The sequence below is a fragment of the Phycodurus eques genome, chromosome 10 (assembly GCF_024500275.1).
Source record: "Phycodurus eques isolate BA_2022a chromosome 10, UOR_Pequ_1.1, whole genome shotgun sequence".
Classification (NCBI taxonomy): Eukaryota; Metazoa; Chordata; class Actinopteri; order Syngnathiformes; family Syngnathidae; genus Phycodurus; species Phycodurus eques.
In genome coordinates this window covers 18,552,791-18,573,712 of record NC_084534.1, presented here as the reverse complement: position 1 = coordinate 18,573,712, position 20,922 = coordinate 18,552,791, and the positions used below count along the sequence as shown (strand labels likewise).

The 20,922-nt window shown below is 39.3% G+C and overlaps 2 protein-coding genes across 2 annotated transcripts; one reads left to right on the top strand and one right to left on the bottom strand.

Annotated features, from left to right (window-relative positions):
* The first annotated feature begins 48 nt into the window (after window positions 1-48).
* On the top strand, window positions 49-10,373 carry utp3 (UTP3 small subunit processome component). Its single transcript, XM_061687084.1, has 16 exons — window positions 49-217; window positions 623-710; window positions 1,932-1,976; window positions 5,070-5,126; window positions 5,200-5,317; window positions 5,395-5,463; window positions 5,801-5,922; window positions 6,015-6,167; window positions 6,233-6,304; window positions 6,813-6,853; window positions 6,924-7,020; window positions 8,518-8,655; window positions 8,727-8,863; window positions 8,931-8,997; window positions 9,965-10,072; window positions 10,150-10,373. Exons 1-16 carry the CDS (start codon window positions 201-203, stop codon window positions 10,237-10,239), a joined length of 1,419 nt encoding a protein of 472 aa, XP_061543068.1. The 5' UTR covers window positions 49-200; the 3' UTR covers window positions 10,240-10,373.
* Window positions 9,518-17,422, bottom strand: ppcs (phosphopantothenoylcysteine synthetase). The gene is given in 5 exon segments (XM_061687085.1): window positions 9,518-12,157; window positions 14,567-14,578; window positions 14,580-14,671; window positions 14,737-15,259; window positions 17,291-17,422. Coding segments are annotated over 4 exon segments (951 nt in total). The 5' UTR covers window positions 15,257-15,259; window positions 17,291-17,422; the 3' UTR covers window positions 9,518-11,830.
* Window positions 17,423-20,922: the final 3,500 nt, after the last annotated feature.

Genomic DNA, 20,922 nt, shown 5'->3' with positions numbered 1-20,922 from the left:
GTCGTACTATGGTTCACGTCGCTCTCCACTAAGACGCCAAAGAAGAAGAATTTGCGGAAGCACATGTTGAGAGCATTGCAATATGTTAATTAATTACTATCTGGGCTATTTAGTCGAATAGGGCAACATAACAGCCATTCTAAACGAAATTGACATTTTGTTTGCCTCTTTTGCCGGATGTTGTATTGAATTCCTGCACAATGGTTCGAGCATTAAGGTGAGTCTGCCTAACGTTATCATCAGCGTAAAGTCAAGTCACGACACGACTTTGTGTACAACGTGCGTCGTTAACACGTTTTAAATTGAGTAAATAAAGTATAGTATGTCTATCTGTCTATTTATATGACTGTCATCATAATCAATGTTTGATTTCCCCTTTTTTTCCCACCTGAAATCCCCAAAACCTTCAAAGCACTCTGAATGAATGCCAGTAAAACTTAATTAAACTTAATTTATTGTGGAAATTCTCACTGATAAAGCCCCGTAACATCAAGTGAAAACGAGGTTCATATCTCTTGTTATCACTTTATCCTGTTGGAATTGTTGGGACGGCCCACAACAACAGACAAAATGCATTCATTGATATACATTTTTTTCTCCTCTTGTCTGTTTCTGTTAATAGGCGTAAAAAGATCCGGAGGCCCAAAAATGAGCAACAGTATGATGAAGATGACCCAGAAGGTTACAAAAACATGCCCGTACCAGATAAAGTAAGCAGTTTTTTACCCCTCCGTGTTTTAGATATTATTTCTACTATCTTCGATTATTAGCATGGTCACGGTCAGGTTTGACTGTAGGTTAAAGTTGTAATTTATGTCTTAAAGTAACTAAGGTTATTGATGCATTCTCAATTAAATTGCTGCTTCAAGTAGAACAAAACTTGACCTAACAGAGATTGTGCATCCTCAATACGGAACTGCTTTCAACTTTGTTGGTATAACGCTTGAAATCTTAGCAAAAAAAAAAAAAGTTTACTTTATGACCACATTCCAAAATAGTAATTTTAATATACTGTATCGGCATGAACTGAGTAAATTTTGTACACGGCCCAAAGCATTTTAGATAAATCATGCTGTTTATCATTATCATAATAATCATCAATTATAAACATAAAATTTGGCAAAAGATGCCAGGCTAACCACTAATAATAATAGTAAATACAACATATAAAATTATAGTTACTAAAAAAAAAAAAAGTGTATGCATGGAATATTAAGCGGAACTTTGTTGTTGTTAGGTTGAACAATTTCATTTCCTTGTTTTGGTCATGGGAGGCACGATGGATGACTGGTTAGCACATCCGCCTCTGAGTTCTGATGACCCGGGTTTAAATCAGCCTCATCTGTGTGGAATTTGCATGTTCTCCTTGTGCCTGTTTGGGTTTTCTCCAAGTACTCCGGGTTCCTCCCATCCATTCATTTTCCGTACCGCTTATCCTTAACAGCATCGCGTGTGTGCTGGAGTCTATCCCAGCTATCTTCGGGCAGAAGGCGGGGTACACCCTGAGCTGGTCGCCAGCCAATCGCAGGGCACATATAAACAAACAACCATTGGCACTCACATTCACACCTACGGGCGATTTAGAGTCTTCAACTAACCTACCATGCATGTTTTGGGGATGGGGGAGGAAACCGGGATGGCACGGTGGCCGACTGGTTAGCATATCTGCATCACAGTTCTGAGTGAATATGAATGTGAGTGCGAATGGTTGTTTGTTTGGCTGGCGACCAGTTCAGGGTGTACTCCGCCTCTTGCCCGAAGATAGATGGGATAGGCTCCACCAGCCCGCGACCCTAGTGAGGATAAGCTGGTACGAAAAATGGACGGATGGATGTTTTGGTTTTTATTCTCTTTGTTGCCGTTGTGTGGTTGCAATTATAATATTTGAATGAAAATGTATGCATTAATCTTGTAATCTTACATTTTCTCAGAACTCCAAGGACCAAATCGATACGTTTCATGATGAGAAGATTGAGGTAATTTTTTTTTCTTATCATAATACTTTCTCATGGATCCAATGTCATTTCAAATGAAATTAACTGTTTGATTTATTAACTGAAGAGCTCAAACGCAAAATCCGACAAGCACCATTCAGACAGAAATAGAGCCACGCTTACTTGCAGATTGCCTATCACAGCATCGTTCGATGGGGAATTTCCTAACCCTCCAAAACAAAAAACAGCTAGTATGTAAAACTCATCAAAAATAAAGGTTTAATTGCAGAAACCAGCAAGCATTATATGCAGAGATCATTTTACACTTAAGACTTCGCTATAGTGCAGATTTTGACTACAGATTTTACTCTATTTTTTTTATAGTGTTTGTACAATATTATTGTTATTCATTGCTTTTGCTTTCTCTCAATGTATTATTTGTGTTTAGGCAAATTTTTAGGATGATATATTTTCCCAAAAACTATCACGACAAACGATAGTATATCGTTGTTTTTTATGCCACTGATATATTAGAGCATAATAATTCAAGTACATTGCATACCCGATCAAATACTTTTAATTCTAACTAAAATGAACATTGACATTTTAATGTAGAAAATATCTTAGATTAAAAATATAAATAAAACAGACTCAGTCTCTGTTCACAAAAATTGTACTTAAATATTAAACATTTGGTGCAGACGTCTAACCAGTCATTAATGCCTTTACAGGCAATATACTGCCAATCAAGTTTCTAGTTGGTTAAGAAAGTGCTATCGCCATTAATAACAACACAACAAGTAAATCAAAGCAACTTGTTTTGATTCAAGATTTGTACTACTTTTCAAAAGTCTGCAGCCTTTCTTTAAACACTCCTTTGTTAACATGTTCAATGGCTACATCTCTTACAATAGTGAGTAGCACTTTACCGTATATAATGTGAGCATACGTGCGCCATATATGCTGTCATGTTTGTATTTGCATTGTTTGGGCAAAAGATTCTATAATTGGAAGCTGACAGGAAATGAGAAATGTCCCACCGTGTTTTTTGTTTCCAGCTGAAAAAATTTGGTGGGATGGTTTTGTTTAAAAGGAATTGAGTCACTGAGGTTTTAAGTTGTGTTGTCTTCGTTGCAAATTTGACATACCAACACGTCGGCGTTAGTGGGACGGCCGCGTTATTCTTGCTTGAATCCAAAATGTTCCTACATTGTTGTGGTGGCATTTGGCTTTGGAAGTAATTCCATTTATGCCGCTCAACTTTCTGTAATTGTACAGCTCCGGCTATTATTATTATTATAATATTTTATTGTGTTTTTTTGTTTGATTTTTGCATACAGCACGTTGCCACAGCTGCGGTTGTTTTTGTAAGTGCTCTCTATAAATAATAATCATAATAAGGAAGTTGATTTCAGATGAGTTTATTTTTTTGTAGCATTCTGAGTATATGACTCAAAGCACTTAGCATTATAAATGATACATATAATGCATTTTTTACTTAGCCATTATTTGGTAATTAAAAATTTAGGGACCACCTAGGAGCTGAAAGAGCCGGTTCTTTTTAGAATGAATCACTAAGTCGGTGAGATTGATGTTAGGGTTCAGGTCTGCAAATTTACAGCGGAAGCTTCCGCCCGTGTTGGCTGCAATCAAGTACCGTATTTCTACGACCGTAGGGCGCACCGTATTAAAAGGCGCAGTCTAGGTTACGTGGTCTATTTCTGTATTTAACACATAGATAAGGCGCACCGTATTATTAGGCGCAGGCATGGTAAAACATACGCTAGGTTAAAACATACGGTAGCATGCACGCTAAAGCAATGTTTTTAAAAAGGCAGCGGGAGCAAAACTGAGTTTGGTTGTACTTTATTGAAGTATTTAACAATGTACTCACGTTATTTTTTTGATCAATCCTCATCCACAAATCCATCAAAGTCCTCATCTTCTGTATCCTAAATGAAAGTTCTCAAACAAACACGCTATGTTCGAGTCGGTCTCGTTGCCGAGCGGTTCGTCAAGCCTCCCGGAATGATGGCAAGCTCCGAGTTATTGCACTCAGTCGAATGGTGACTTGAGACGCTTCTCCCGGCTGTTCTTTGGTCATTAATCCAAAAACAAAACGCGGAAACAAGATGAGGTTTTGTTTTTCTTCTTTTTCCGCGGAAACTCAACTTCGTCTTCTTGACTTGCCGAACCTCGTTTTCCTGCTACCTCCACTTGCGAACCATGGATTCGTTGATCTTGAATTCTCTCCCGGCTGCTCGATTCCCATGTTTCTCCGCGTAACTGATAGCTTGCGGTTTAAACTGTGCTTCGTAAGCGTGTCTCTTCGTAGGTGACATTTTCGGGGGTCCCTAGCCAAACCGATGTTGTTTTGCACAATGCACACCCCGCAAATGCTCCCAGTCAGTCAAGCGGTTAAAAAAAAAAAAAACTAAGCAAAAAAACACCCCGTCGTGGCATTAGCGTCCTGCTTGACGCACCCTGTCCTCGGCCACGTCCACTTTTCCTCTGTGTAAGCAGCGTGTCTGCAGGAAGTGCTAAAAAAAAAAAAAGTCAAGTGAAGCGCTCATCACGCAACATTTATAGATGTTGGAACTCGGTGAAACACATAAGGCGCGTCGCATTATAAGGCGCCCCGTCCATTTTGGAGAAAAAATAAGACTTAAGTGGGCCCTATGGTCGTGAAAATACGGTAGGTCGACAGGATCTAGAGGATAGCAGCAACAAAAAAGATAACTGACTTTTCTCTCTTTTTAGTATTAAGGGATAATATTATAGTACACACTTAACTGTTTTTTTTTTGTTTTTTGTTTTATCCACCAAGCATAATGCTTATCATTTCAGTGCAATTTTATAGTTATGTGAAAAATTTGGACTGTCTGAGCTAAATTAATTAAATTATTTTCTTCGAGTTGTCTGGTTTTCAGAGGAAATTATAAAGACCTTTTCAATAAAAGTTGGAGATGTCTGCTTTTGGTTTTTTTCTTTTTAACTTATTATTAGAACGTGTTGATTACTTTTATGGGATACTTTGGTCATCTTCAACTGGTAATTACAACTTTGTATCATCTGTGCTTTTTTATTCATTTATTTTTAACTACATGCTTTATATTCTGGACTTTTTCCACACAGAAACTCCTCGCCAGTGGAGTTCAGTTGCAGAGCGATGACGAGGAGCTGGATGATGAGGTGTGATCCCTTTTTCCTGTTGGAGTTTATCATTATCTCTTGAGTTCCAGAGGAAATGTGTTAATATCTGCAGGAGGAAGTCATGGCCTTGGATGATTCTGAGACGGACGACGATGAAGATGAGCAGGAGGTCAGTGAGGAGAGTGAAGGCACCGACATGGAGAGCGATCTCGAGGGGAAGAAAGAGGAAGGTGAGACATGACTCCATCGGGGTGTGATGATGGTAGACTTTCAGCTCGCTTAACATTGATTGTATTGTCCTCCTCAGAACTTCCCAATGAACTAGCATGGGGCACCAAAAAGAAGATGTTCTATGACTCTGACTACGTGGCCACAAGTGAGCATACTGTATTTCGTTTTATTAAGAGGGAGGCCTTTATTTATAGTGTCATAACAATATTAAGTATTTTTCAAATCAATTACGACACCTAAATAAAACATCCTCTACAGTGGTACCTTGGGGATACGAGTGACCTGACTTAGGAGTTTTTCCAGATCCGAGGCATCTTTCGGCTGATCTTTTGCTTTCCGCAGCAAAAGCTACTCAATATTTAAGCTTTATCCCAAAAAGAAGTGGGACATGGGAAGAAAAGTCTGTTTTGGGTGAAATTTGGAAATTTAGCAGAAGTTTCTATTCCACTGTGCGTGACGCGTTTCCATCGCATGTTCGACAGAGGGAAAGTCACATGATGAGTTGGAGGTGGAGGAAGAGGAGGAGGAGGAAGAAGCCAAGAAAATCCAAAAGCGCTTGGCAGAACATCTCAGCGAGGAGGACTATGACTTGAACTTTTTCCAGGTATTTGTAACATCAGGCTTTATTTGCCATGAAATGCTCATTCTGTGCGGCTAATGAACTTTTTTTGTTGTTTCACATGGCTCCACATAAAGGAGTTTGCCACAGAGGAGAAGACTGAGGCGATGGTTGTGGAAAAGGAGAAGATTGTCAAGGACTTGAAACAGATGTCCCACAAGGAGAAAATGAAACTGCTCAAGAAGGAGTCGCCCGAGTTGCTCGAACTCATTCAGGACTTCAAGGCGAAGGTACACAGAGACAGCGATAACCGCTTAGCAAACCAGCCAATGAGAATTAAATTGTTGGTCTGCAGCTTACAGAAATGAAGGACCAGCTGCAGCCACTCGTGCAGATGGTCAAAGATGGAAAGATCCCACCGGGAAAGGTGACCTATTTCACAGTTGTATTTATATTCATTGTGTGTCCTGTGGGATGCATTGCAGTTGTTTACTTGGATAAAGATACTACTAATGTTTGTGTCGTCTTCTGATGTAACGCAAAAAAACAACAACAAAATGGTGTTCCCCACAAGTGAAAATGTAATAATACCCAGTTTTTTTTTTCTTCACAATCTGGGCTCTGCTACCACAAGGAGAAGCCAGTCTATTTGCAACGCTCAGGGTTCCACCCCTGGTCATGATGTTAACGAAATCTATACTCTATACTCAGCAAGACAAGAAATAGGCTGTGTTACTTGTTCTATAATTCTTGATTTTTGGGGTATATCGATGAAAAGCATGTCACAGACATGTTATTGAAACATCCGGGAAGTGTTTGAAATTGTGGGGAAAAAATGCTTGGTTTCCTTTTAAAAGTTATTTATTTTAAGTTAAGTTTGTCCATATGTCGTTGCTTCCACTGAATGAATTCTACTTTGCTCCTGTTTCCAAAAGGGTGCCGACTACCTGAAGACCAAACAGCAGCTTTACCTCAAGTAAGTACAGTACTTTAAAGCTGTATTTTCTCGCTGGCGAAGTCCTGAACTTGACCGCTTCTTGTCTCAGTTACTGTACGAACATCAGCTTCTACTTGGTGCTCAAAGCCAAACGGATCCCCACTCAAAACCACCCGGTCATCGAACGACTGCTCACCTACAGAAATGTAAGTCTATATTTTGTTACGGAAATAACTGGACGTTGACTCGATACGGCCGTAACGCTGATTGTTCCAGACGGTGGGGGGGGGGGGGTCCAAAAATGATAAACATTGAAGCCATAATTTATTAACGATTATGATTGACTGTTGCAAGGTAATGTTCTTGACAAAATTTAGAAAATACGGAAATTAAGTCAAATTTGGACAAATTGTTGTGGAAGTGAATTTTTATAGGTTGGCAGCAGTGCCTTTATGACACGATGCCACCATACTGACACGGCATCTGTAAAGCTGAAGTTAATGATGAAGTGGCACAAAACATTTAACTGAAAAATAATCTGTACATGGCATCTGTAATGCTGTAGTTTACACTGACGTTTGAGCATTCAGGAGCAGATGCTTCTCTATAGTTCAACATATACCTGAAAACAATTAGGACATGGCATCTGTAAAGTTGAGGATTTTGGTGAACTCTGAGCATTCCAAAGCAAAAGTTGCGTGGTGCTGTCACTGTTGAATATTTTTAGAATCTATTATTTCTATCTGTTATTCCATCAATTAATCAAATACAAATATTTTGCATTCAAGTTGATTGCAAAATATATATTATATTATATATATTATATATATAATATAAATATATATATAATATAAATATATATATATTTTTTTTGTTTATAATTAACTAATCTGATTATTTGCTACATTTATGATTAAACAAAACCAAATTAAATAACTATGCAATATCACATGAGAGGCATTGACGTACTCACCAACCTTTTTGAAACTGTGCCGCTTCTTGGGAACTGATTAATGCGAAGAGCTACTAGTGTGATATACACTTCTGAGGCTGCTTCAGGTTCAACTGCATGTCAATTACAGGCTATTCATTGACAAAGGCAAATAATGCTTATTTTTGTAATAGAATAAACTGACTATTTTTCCATAAATTGATCATGATTCAGTTACTGCTTTGGTCTGTATCATGTCAGAAAATAGGCAACAATGTTGATCATTCTTTTCTAAAGTTAAAGTAGATGTTTGCAAATGTCGTGTTTTGATAAAACACAAAAGACAATCTGTGTGCTTTCATGAAGGACTACAGAAATCGGAGAATATTTAATGTTGAGAGGCTGAAATCAGAGGATTTGGTCAATTTTAAGTTAGACAATGGCGCTAAACGAATGATTGATGTCCAATTATTTGATCATTGATTAGTTGTGGCATCTGTAAAACTGAAACTTAACGGTGGAGTGGTACATTGTGGAACCAAAACTGTTACTTGCAACAATGACACAAAGAATCCGGAATGTGGCATCTGTAAAGCTGAAGTTTATGTTGGCGTAGTGCATTATGAAACGAAAGCTGCTTAACATAGTCACATGTTGAAACAAACGCTGTTCAACATTGACCCCAAAAGGTTTCTGACGTGGCATCTGTAAAGCTGAAGTCTGTTTTAATTCATCAAATAAAATTTACAACCCTGCATCTTCCTGCCTGCAGCTAATCAACGAACTGAGCTTAGTTGACGCCCGCCTGGCGCCGCAGTACAGCAAGTTGCTGGCTGCTCGGGAGGAAGACGAGATCGCCGGGAGACCAGTAGCAGAGAAGAAGGCTGCAGTAGCCCCCCAAAAAGACAAGGTGAAAAAATATAAATAAATCGATGCTAACAGTTGACACGGATGCTAATGAGGGCACATTTGTGGAGGTAGGATTCTGTCAAAGAGGCACCAGAGACAGAGAACGCCTCCGATTCGGACCTGGACGAGGAGGCGGCATTGAGATTCTACAGAGAAGTGGAGGCGAGGATGAAGTTGAAGAGGAAGAGCAAACCGCAAAACCCTGAAGAGTGAGTAGAGCTTGTGAAGTGAAAATAAAAAATCTATGCGTTTTCTAAATTGTCGACAATGTTCCAGGGTGAATGAAGACGTGGATGAGGGGGAGGAGTTGGATCCAGAGGCTAAAAGAGGCATCACGTACCAGGTAATGAAGGAAGCTAGGGACTGCAACGATTAATCGAATAAGTCCATTGCAAAAAAAGTTCAAACAAAATCTCTTCCTCAAAGCTTCGCAGAGATCAAATTTTGACAGTGCTAATGTTGCTGCATTCGCACGAATTACTTCGTGGAGCAAAATATTTTTTTATGCAATTCATTGATGAAATAAACCGTAGAATACTTGAGTCTAAAAATGGTTGCTCACTGTTGCCCTAGCGTCATCTATCATCTCATTACGGGATGCTGTGTGAAAGCTCACACAGTGGTGGAAAGGCAATTTTGCAGGATCCCTGTAAAAGAGTCTTATGTGCCTTTGCTTAGTTCTGCATAAAAGGCGGACACATAAATACAGTAAATGCCGTTTCTCCTGTTTAACACGACAATTTTACGCAATCTCTGCATGAAAGAGGCTTATGTGCCTTTGCTGGATTGTGTGTAAAGGACACACGAATAACTGACAGTTCTACTGTTGTAACAAGGCAATTTTGTGTGCCCTGTGTTGAGAGGCTTTTTTGGCTTCGGTGGGGTCTGTGGAAAAGGCATACACGTGAATAAATTCTGGTTATTTTATTGTACCCAGGAAATTTGCGGGATCTCTGTAAAAGTCTTGTTGTGTCCTGGCTGGGTTCTGTGTAAAAGGCACACACACATGAATCGATGCCAGATTTACTGCTGCAATGCATACATTTTGTGGGATCTTTGTGTGAAAGAGGCTTGCATGTCAACGAACGACGAAACATTCACTATTCAGACTTACAGAAATGTGTCTCTCAGAGATTCTGCAAAATAGCAGCACCACAACACAATACCTGTCTTTTTTTATACAGAACTCAGCAAAATGTATTATTAATCAAATGAAAATAAAGTAAAAGACTCCCCCTTTGAAGATCAGGCATTCCGTTGTCAAAATGTTCCAAACACGTCCTAATGTCATGACTTGACCCTCCTCACAGATGGCCAAGAACAGAGGGCTCACTCCCAAGAGGAAGAAAATCGACCGCAACCCTCGAGTCAAGCACCGCGAGAAGTTCCGGCGGGCTAAGATCCGCAGAAAAGGCCAGGTGTGTTTTCCCTATACATGTAGTAGTAGCTTCAATGTACGCTTATGTCTGATGTTAACCGGTTGCATGTTCATCAGGTCCGCGAGGTTCGGCGTGAGGAGACGAGATACAGCGGAGAACTGTCTGGTATTCGCGCAGGAGTCAAGAAGAGTATCAAACTCAAGTAACAAAGGGGAAAGCCTCAGGGCTTTGTTCAGTGGAATGTGGTTGCGAGTTTGAGTATTTGGCTACCATGGTTGTATAACAATATTGACATCATGCAAGGTGAATAAACGTTTTACAATCTTTAATGGTTTGTACTGTGTAAGCGCAATGTACAGAAATAATAGAATGTCAATTAATTTCACAATTAAAGCATTGCGGTCTAAATTATCAGAAGCATGTATGAATTAGGGATGGACAAAGTATTGTTAGCAGGAATATCAATCAATACATTTAAATAATTGTTAATTGGTAACGTTTAAAAAAAAATAAGGCTGATCTGGAAAGGCCCCTAATTTGAGGTATGACTCAATCTAGGTCGTTGCAAATAGATCTTTGGAGATTGGTTATATTTCTGATGCAAAACTGTTTTGGTAGATTTTGGAATCATATGAGGACAATGACAAATTAATGTCAGACTTAGAAAGTCCTTTATCAAGGCTTTTAATTTGGGGTATGACTAAATATGTGTTTTTACAAATACATTTTCGGAGATTGACATTTTTTAAGCAAACTGTTTTGGGAGATTGTGTCGTAATGACAAAATAATGTGAGATCTGAAAAGTCCTTATCAAGGCCTTTAATTTTAGGTATTTCTCTAGTCTATGGGTTATAGCAAATGGATTTTTAAACTTGCTGAACAATAAAAGTCAAATTAAAGAGGTGCGTGGGTTTCGGGTCGAAGAAATGGAGCCGAACCCGAAATGATCACACATCAAACTTTGCCTCAAGTCGTTTCACAGCCCATTTAGCCATCAAACAACTATGGCCTCTATGGACCATATGCATGGCAACACATTAAGCATTTCTGGTGGAAAGTTTAGGAGAGTACGGGTTTCCGGTGTCAGTTTGTTTCAAGCTACTGGGATGTTATCTGACTGAAAAATAACCTAATTCTTGAAATATATAAGGTGGGGTTGTGAAATGGGTTTAGTCAATATTTAGGTGCTAGTACTTTGAGGTTGAAATTTCAAAAGTATTTTGTAAAGATCTGTTTTTGATTTGTTGTATCTACAGCACCATACAATGACAAAGGCGTTCCATTTATGTTCAATCATTATGTATAGCACTTTGTTACAGCAGGGGCTGTTTTTCAAAGTGCTCTATACGCAGACTTGAAAGTCTTAAAGGTTAAGCAGTGAAAGTCTAACTACACAAAGACCTACAATTACTGTTTAACTGCAAATGACTCATTAAATTGGATTTGGATCCTTTTTACTTCACCAATACCAGGATAACTAGCAATTAAAAAGGTAATATGTCATTTACGGCAACTTTTCAGTCTGATGCCGTCATTGTTATTGCTATTGTTGTTTTGCCTGGTGATTGGAGGTTAGCGTTCTCCTTATCCAAAATGCAGAAGTGCTGCGTGCATAGAGTCCCGTTATTTGGCTCTTTGGCCCATAATAACATCCATGATTCTTTAAAATGCGCCAAGACACCTTGATACAAACATTCAATTGCACATGAATGTTAGCGATTAAGTCATTAATCATAGAAATCCCTACTACGACTACAAAGCCAAGAATCGAAACAACGTGCAGCAGATGATTACAATCAGGCTGCTTGTTGTTGAATGAAGCGCTCGTGTGCCGCTGTCAAATTAGTCACAATTCTCTCCTCGATCTCCACCTGGTTGTCGACATCCTCCTTGGAGAGGACCACCTCGTGCTGGCTGGTGGGCGTCACCACCACTACGTGGCCCCGCCGTGAGTCCAGCACATTGGCGACCACTACCTGGTGCCTGTACATCTCCAACGCTCGCTGAGCCTTGTCCAGTAGGATGGCGGCGTCTGTCTCCAGTTTGAAGGATATGACGAAGGCCTGCGGCGCCCAGTCTTTCACCAGTGGGGACAAGATTTTGGGCACCATCTTCAAGCTTAGCTGCAGAAAGACGGGATCATTGTTTGAATTAGCCCACATTAACTTCAGTGTGGTACACACCTACCAATTTTTAAAACGTGAGATACCCTACACGACAAGGAAAAAAGCCTGGATGCTTTTATAGTGTGTGGTGTACTCAAGATACCAGGAATGACATGTGAGGCAGCTTGGTGCCATTTGGCATCCAGACTGATGAGCACAGTGTTGTACCTGAATGAGTTCATATTTTGTGCAAATATGAACTGAACTTAGTTCATTTCTTCCCATGAACATAATTGAAAAACACGCTTATTCTGACGTCAAAGAACGTTTTTCGAACAAAAGTGCATTTTTATTCAATAGTGGCAGATTTTGTTAGGGACGTCTTGGACAAACCCGTCTGAACACACTATATACGAGCCTTCGTATATCGGCGGACTAATGCTGTATTTGCCAACCGATTCAGTGCGGCCACAGCCGCCATTCATGGCAGGCGCGTCGTAGCGGCGCAAAACTCCGAGGTGCGTTCAAGGACACTGCGTAAATGGGAGTGAATATGTTCTTCGGTGGTTCCTTTGTAATGCAGTACACAATTGTAAAAGTTGATTCCAAGGCAAATAATTTGTATCATGATCCTTTAGTTAAAACTCTGTGATCACACTGTCATCATATGGAATTTATTTTGTTTTGCAATATAATAGATAAAATATTTTGTTAACAGTCAGTCAGACCTGCGAGAAATGCAAAGTTATCAGTCCTTTCACCATCGCTCCTGTCATATTGTGTTTCGTGTTTTTTCAAACGGACTCAAACTCTGGACAACACCGGTCCATATAGCTGGGACAGTGAGAAAGTTAGAGTAAGCATGTCATTAACAGTATTTATTAAAATCATTTAATTGCAATAAAGTAATTTAATTACATTAAGTTAGCACCCATTAGCGGCACGGTGGCCGACTGTTTAGAGCGTCAGCCTCACAGTTCTGAGGACCCGGGTTCAATCCGACTGTGTGGAGTTTGCATGTTCTCCCCGTGCCTGCGTGGGTTTTCTCCGGGCACTCCGGTTTCCTCCCACATCCCAAAAACATGCATGAATTGGAGACTCTAAATTGCCCGTAGACATGACTGTGAGTGCGAAAGGTCGTCTGTTTGTATGTGCCCTGCGATTGGCTGGCAACCAGTTCAGGGTGTACCCCGCCTCCTGCCCGATGACAGCTGGGATAGGCTCCAGAACGCCCGCGACCCTAGTGAGGATAAGCGGCTCAGAAAATGGATGGATGGATGGATAGCACCCATTATTTCTGTCATGTAATGTTGATTTGACCTAAACTTATGTCAGTGGCCAATCCTTGAAAGCCCCAAAGAGGTCATTGGTGTTTTAACTTTTGTCTAAAATGCTAGAGAATAATTTGAGCTGGGACAGGCTCCAGCACGCCCGCAACCCTTGTGAGGATAAACTGTACAGAAAAATGGATGGATGGATACAGTACACAAGTATATACATTAATGAACAAGTCATGTGAATAGACACATTGCTCCATCTTGTGATCGGTTATCGTTTTTTTAAACTTGCTGATCGGTGATCGGCCCCAAAAATCCTGATCGTGTAAAGCCTAAAAATCTAAAGATTTTTCTCATGTCTTTGTTTTCTTTTGCATTAAAAGAAAATGAAAAACATCTTATGTATAATTACATTAAATTTGGTATGATTTTATTGGTCCGGCCCCTTTGACATCAAATTAGGCTGGAGATGGTCCCAGAACTACAATGAGTTTGACACTGCTGTTTTAGAGACTTCCGATAATCGGGCTTTTGCCGACTCAACCTTATTGGTATGAGTGTACCCTGCTTGAAAATGTTTTTCAGAAGCAAGCATTTTCCCCAGCAGACCGGGGAAGATAAAACACTCTTTAACTTACTACAAACAACAGGATAATTGCTCAGGATCATCTTTCAGAGACATGCAAAAATCGGGTCTTTGATTACATTGATGGGAACGGGTGAGGGGGATTAGCCCAATTATGGGTATTTGTGTACCTCGCTTTAAATTTTTTTTTTTTTTTTTTTTTAAACAATTGCCAGCATCGGGGACGCAAAAAATAATCACTCTTAGCACACCTCACACCACAAGATAATTACTCAGGATAATCTTTTAGAGACATATGATCATCGGGCCTTGCTTATCAGTACAGCGGGAAAATGCTCAAATTAGGCCCGATTATCAGTAAATAAACATTTACACGTCTGAGCCTCTACTGTTGTTCGGGCAGATTGGGGAGGAGAAATTACTTTTAACACAGCCCACCAAAGGCTAATCCCTCAGGATAATCTTTTAGAGACATCAGATAAAATTGACTTTGCTGACTTTGATCAGAAGAGAGGAAAAAATGCTCAGTTATGCGTGTAGTCTACCTTAGCTTTTTTTACTCACTTGAAGCGGTCCAGTTGGAAGACTGGATTTTATGCTCCGGCATGTCACACGCAGGGATGTAGAAATCCGACACAGCCGCCGCCAAGTAAAACATGGCCTTGGATCCTAATGTGAAGAAAGCTGTTAGCGACATGCTAACACGAGTTGACGCCACAAGTGTTTACATCTACCTATGGTGCTGAGGGCCTGCGCTGACGCCTTGAGGAGGTGCAGGTACTCCGACAGAGTGCTGAACTCGACGGGGAGCAGGAGTTTGGCATCTGTGATCTCCCGGTACTTCTTCAGCACTTTGGCAACATTGGGGAGCACCTGCGGGTTCACCACCACGCGGTCCGGTTCCTGTTCCGAGAACTCCAGGGCATCCAGCATGTTGACAGAGGAGAACATGCGAGAGTACGGGTAGAGCGAGCGATGTCTGTGCAGGAAGATGACAGCGTAGCCGCCGTCTAGGAAGTACTCTGCCGACAGCGCGCCCCTCCTGCCGCTGCTGAAATTGTCCAAGAAGCGAACGGTGCGAGACTCCAGCGGGACTTTGGTACCGCCTGACGTGATGAGGACCACGCGGCGGGCCCCCTCGGCATGGAGCCGGGCGAAGGAGGTCATCCTCTCCCTGACCTCGTCCACGTGGGAGGGAGCGGTGAACTCTTCGGCCAGCTTGCCATCAATGGAAGAGACTATGGGTTCTGTCATGGCCTGGTGAGAGGGAGGCGGCACACGGACGTGAGGTAAGTCATTCGAGACCGTGGGTGAGTAAAGTATTGTTTATTCATTTCCCCGTTTAAATTATTAATGAGTAATATATTGGTATTTGAGTAGTAACCAAGATAAATATATAGTTGTTTTATATAAAAAGGTTCAGTCTAATAAAATTATGACCATTAACATTTTGAAAATGCATACTTTTATTGATCAAATATACCACTTTAAATGTTTTCTTTTATTAAATAATTTAATTCTACTTGAAATTTTAATCAAAACATTAAAATAAACAACTTGTAACATCCAACGTTTCCCCCAAGCCACTGATCAAAAATGTATTTAAAAAATGTGCGCGATATCTTGTCATATTCAACAGTGATATATTTTATTATTATTATTAAGATTTATGACTGATATCTTGGAACATTCAGTTGTTGTTTTAAATACTGTGCTATGGCAACACTTTCAAAATAAAAAAAAGTGTCATAGCTTGTAAGACTAACCTTTTATTTTTTTTATTTCTAAAATATCTTTTCACAGTCAACATTTTTTCTTTAATATGATATCCTGTAACATCCTATTTTTTTTTATATTTACACTTTTAGTTCTTATTACCGATGGACCAAAATAACCCAAGGACGAAAATAGAAAAAAAACCTAAACAAATTATGCCAGTTATTAATATAGTCGCATTTATGGCTATGACTGCAGCGTTACCAACCAATAGAAATTCACTTCCAGAAAGCTTTGTTTGAATTCACATACTTATAAAATTATGTCAAGAACATGTCAAGAGTCACAGTACAGTATCACATGACAGTTATTGCAGTATATTATGTAATAGGATAAAAATAATTTTACATGTAATATGTATGTAATTCCCCATTGTGGGAAAAATAAAGGTTATCTTGTTTATTATATTAATATATTTTTCCTTTGTGATAACAATACGTGTCCGACGTTTAGCTAATTCGCTTCTATGGTGACACCAGACACAAAGCGAACATTCGCCTCAGCGGCTCTCCATTGTAGCTAGCCAGAAATAGGTCATAGGTAGCTTTTTTTATTTTTTTTTAAATAAACAATACAGGGTGTGTTTGGAAATCCACTCCAAGCGGACTCTGCTATGCTCCAGACCGTTCAAAAACTCAGTGTTGTTGGAATGTGCTGTTTGTTTATTCAAAGTCACTCTTGGAGTGGCGGCGCGCACTCGGGCCGCTCTGGGGACTGGGGAGACAGCGCGTCAGGCAGGACGAACATGGAAGCTGTTCAAACAAGACGGTCGTTCGTAAATTCAAAGAAAGGGAGCGCACTACCCCTCTCAGAACCCTGCACTCTCAAAGTACAGTTAGGGCGGCAGATTAAATTTCCGAGACAGACAATCCCTCGCTGGCCGCGTTTTTTGCTTGCGTCATCACAACATCCTCTTTCGGCGTTGTTGTTTTGGCAACCATTTTTTTGGCCGAAAACCAACAATGCACTTTTGGGCCATTTTCGAGGGAAAGTTTTCAGTGACCAAATTTTAGTTAGTTGAAAAATACTGCGATGACGTGTCTCATTCAACTTTTGTTTTTTTAAGAAGCAAAAACATCATGTGATACCTTGCATAACATTTAAAAAACAGTGATATCTTGTAAGTTGTAACATTCAGCTTTTTAAAAAACATATTAAGGTTGTATTTTTAAAGAGTGTGATATTATAGGACTTAAAATAGAAGATGTAAATATCTGTAACTTCAGTTGAGAGATCTACAATGTAATTTTAGTCTGTCAGTTACATTTATCTTTCACATCAATTAGCCTAGTTAAAACTAAAGGTCCCCTTCCATTGAAATCCAATCCCCCACCCCCACTGTTTTATGCATAACATAGGTCAAAATGAGTCTGTGACATCGTTTAAATTTGACATCCATGCAGTTTGTCGATTGAATGCAATAGGCAATAAATGGCACAAGGCTTGCATACGACCGGATCAGATTTCCGTGTGTTTGTGATGTAGTTAGTTACTAATTATTCAAGTACTTGCCTACTTAGTGGTTGGTACCCACCCACTCAACTCAGCTGAACGGCAACACGGAATTTCCAGGTTTTAAGCGAGCGGGTCTCAGTCGCCGCCAAGATGAAGGTTGCGGTCATTGTTACCAAAATGTGCGCGAGCGATGAATGTAATGCACAAGTAAATGGGAGTGGCGGATGTGACCTCAAAATATCCCCCTCCCTTTTTATTTTCACCCACGCCCCCTTTCAGCTCATATTCCTCTCTTAGTGGGCCAAGAATCCAATGCTTGGTAAATGGTGTTTTACAATGGTAGTAAGACATTGAAGAATCCAAACGTGACATTGCTATGATCGCTTGGCCCCCACAACACACTGTGATATCACCAAGGCCTAATCACAGCAATGATGTTTCCCATATTTAAATTAAGAATAACAGCGATCCATTGATCCCATTTAGAGCAAAGATTATTTACATATCAAATATGAATAACAATTCGTGCCGTCTCAAATGCCATGTAGAAAAGACCATCTACAATAGCTTGAAAAGGGGCATTCTGAGTTTTTAAACACATTTAAAAACAATACAAAGATATTTATAACATATTGAGAGAGAGCAAGAGCAATGGCTAACATCATCAAAAATATCATAAAAACTCTAAAAAAGTAACTGTAATAACACTTACAATAATAATGAAATAATTAGACTTTACGCCGATCTGATCGGTGTGATCGGTATCGGGTGATAATTACCATTTTATGCTGATCGGCTTTCATGTCCTAATTCACCGATCCGATAAATGACGTCATCAATCGGCTCCGCACAAGACATTTAATTAACTCTGCATCGCTGTTGCGAATTAATCAAAAAGCTAGTTTATTTTTAGCCTTGTCACATGTCTTGTGGCGCAGTACTGTAACTATTGTCAGCTAAATGAGGTTGCAGATATAAATTGTGCATAGGAAGAATGAATTTATGAATAAGTATAATGTTCTTTTTGACCAGGAAACTTAATTACTGATAAGAACTAGTTATAGTAGTAACTTTGGCCATTTGCCCCTAGTACGATAGAATATAACGATAGTATAATAAATTATCTACACGGAACAAACGAAGCATGTTTCATTTTCGTTCCGATGTTAACTCCAAACTAAAGAGAACCACTTTCATTTTCCACAATTTCTCGCCAACGCTCAGTACAGTCATAACAAAACCGACAGCTGTGTCACCTTCGCACGAACACAGGGTGAACAAAAGTTTATCAGCGACTTCCTCATGTGTCCATTTCATAACGACGCTTTGCTAAATGTACCTCGTGGGGAAACAAAGAAAAGAAAAAAAAAATCTTACTTTTGACTCCAAGGTGTGCAGAAGTGAAGACCTTCAAGCTGAGGACCACAATTCACAAGTACGGCACTTCCTGGAACTGTGGAATGCTCTTCCTCTACGCTTTGTTGTCCAAAACAGAAGAAACAGCGCCACTAAACAGATATCTGTGGTACTACTGTCACTACATAAAGAGGTAGACAGAAGGATAGATGCCAGGTTTTTGTGATGTAAAAATAAGACCAACATAAATCATTTCAAAACGTTTTTTTCCGATGTTGATGTGAGCTACTATAATATTATCAACTTAATTCATTTTATAAAATCTTTTAAGAGGATAAGTGACAAACAACTGCAATTATGCGGTGAGGTTACACAAGTGTAAACACCCTCTTATAATGGGATGTACACGGACATTCAAAGTCGTGCTAAGAGTCAGCACACACATGCCATGTAAAGTGCCTCTGATTAACCCCAAATAAAGTTCAGCTGTTGTAATAGGTTATTACCGACTTTTTTTTCCTAGCAGAAGCCTGAAAGTTTTGATATCCACTGTAGATAGATGGACAGATACATAGATGGATGGATAGATACATAGGTACTGTAGATATATAAAAGATTTAAGGCAATTGTAAGGTTATTATTCACATTTGCGTTGAAACAAAACCACCACCATGCACAAACGCAGTACGTTTTTGAGGAAGTGACAACCCCTCTTTAATTTATGCCTGTGAATATTATATATAATAATATATATATTCCAGGTCATTTCGTTCTCAGGGCATTGAATCAATCGCAACTGGACAATTCTGTTTGTGAAGAAGACGTTTCGTCTCTCATCTGAGCAAGCTTCATCAGCTTTTAATTTAATATTTGGTGCTTAGTTCACCAGATTAGTTTGGGAAATAATTATTTTTATTTATTTATTTATTTTTAAAAAATCTGACAACGTAATGACTCTTACATTTATATTGCTTCGGCTTTCAAAAACAGTACTTATGATTAATCAACAGGGGACGCTGTTGCATTTCTAAATAAGGGTGTACTGGCTTCAAAACCAACCTTTTTCTCTCTCGCAAGTCACCTGGCCACTTTCGCCAGTATGTGCGCGCATGTAAACAGTTACATATTTATCAATTAAGCATGGAATTATCGCAGAATGTGTTATGCTGCAACTGAACACTGTGTCAGATAAAATGTTCATGTTTAGGCAACAAATACATAACTATGTATATTGTTGTACTAATATTTGATTTTATTACACATTTATATATGAAATCAGAAATGAACTATTTTATTCAAATGTATTTACGTTATGTACAGCGTATAATGTAATATATATGTATAATGAAGTATGTAATAATGATACCTCGCCAATGATGCTAAAAGTATTAATATATGTGCCATATCTGTTGTTGACCAATACTGGCCACTCATGCCAGAGTAGCATCTGCTCCATTTGCACACTGACTGAGGAGTATCTCCAACAGTTGCACAATCAACATTGTCCCAGATTATCGCAGTACTCGTCACTTTAAACTGCATACACTCCTTGAAGTCTCGGCGCCCTTTGCACAATGGTTATTGCACCAGACTATTGCGAGATTAGTCATTCGAACTGCTCTAAGTGCTGGAGGACTCTGCATCTTTTTGCATAATTGTCAAAAAAAAAAAAAGATATATATATATATATATATATATATATTCTACCGACATTACCAGATAACTAGCAACCCTTTATTTCTCAGTGACTGTTTTTCTCAATGTCTTTATGTCTCAAAAGTGTTCTCTGTCAGTTGACTGTCTGTTCTCGTACTAGAGCGGCTCCAACTACCGGAGACAAATTCCTTGTGTGTTTTTTTGGACATACTTGGCAAATAAAGATGATTCTGATTCTAATTTTGATATATTACATCTACAGTATATAAATTAAGAATACATATTTAATACAACACATAACATATTTTAAAAATATTTTTTTGTAATATATATCAAAATATGGCATGCAACCTAATGCAAAAATTAGTACTAAAATATAACATCCTTCCATTTTCCATACTTTTTATCCTCACTAAAGTCGCGGGCGTGTTGGAGCCTATCCCAGCTGACTCTGGGCACATATAAGCATTTGGATTTAAATATATATATTATCATATATTTTATTACTCATTTTAACATGTACAACAGAGATTTGACTCCTCGCGTTCTTCACTACGCACTAGGTTTTGTGGCGGCGGCGGCTGAGTTGGGGGTGGTGGGAAACCAAACATTTCGTGCGCATCGACGTACGCCATAAAGTAGATCCGGCTCGAGCGCTGAGTGCCCCGGATGTTGCC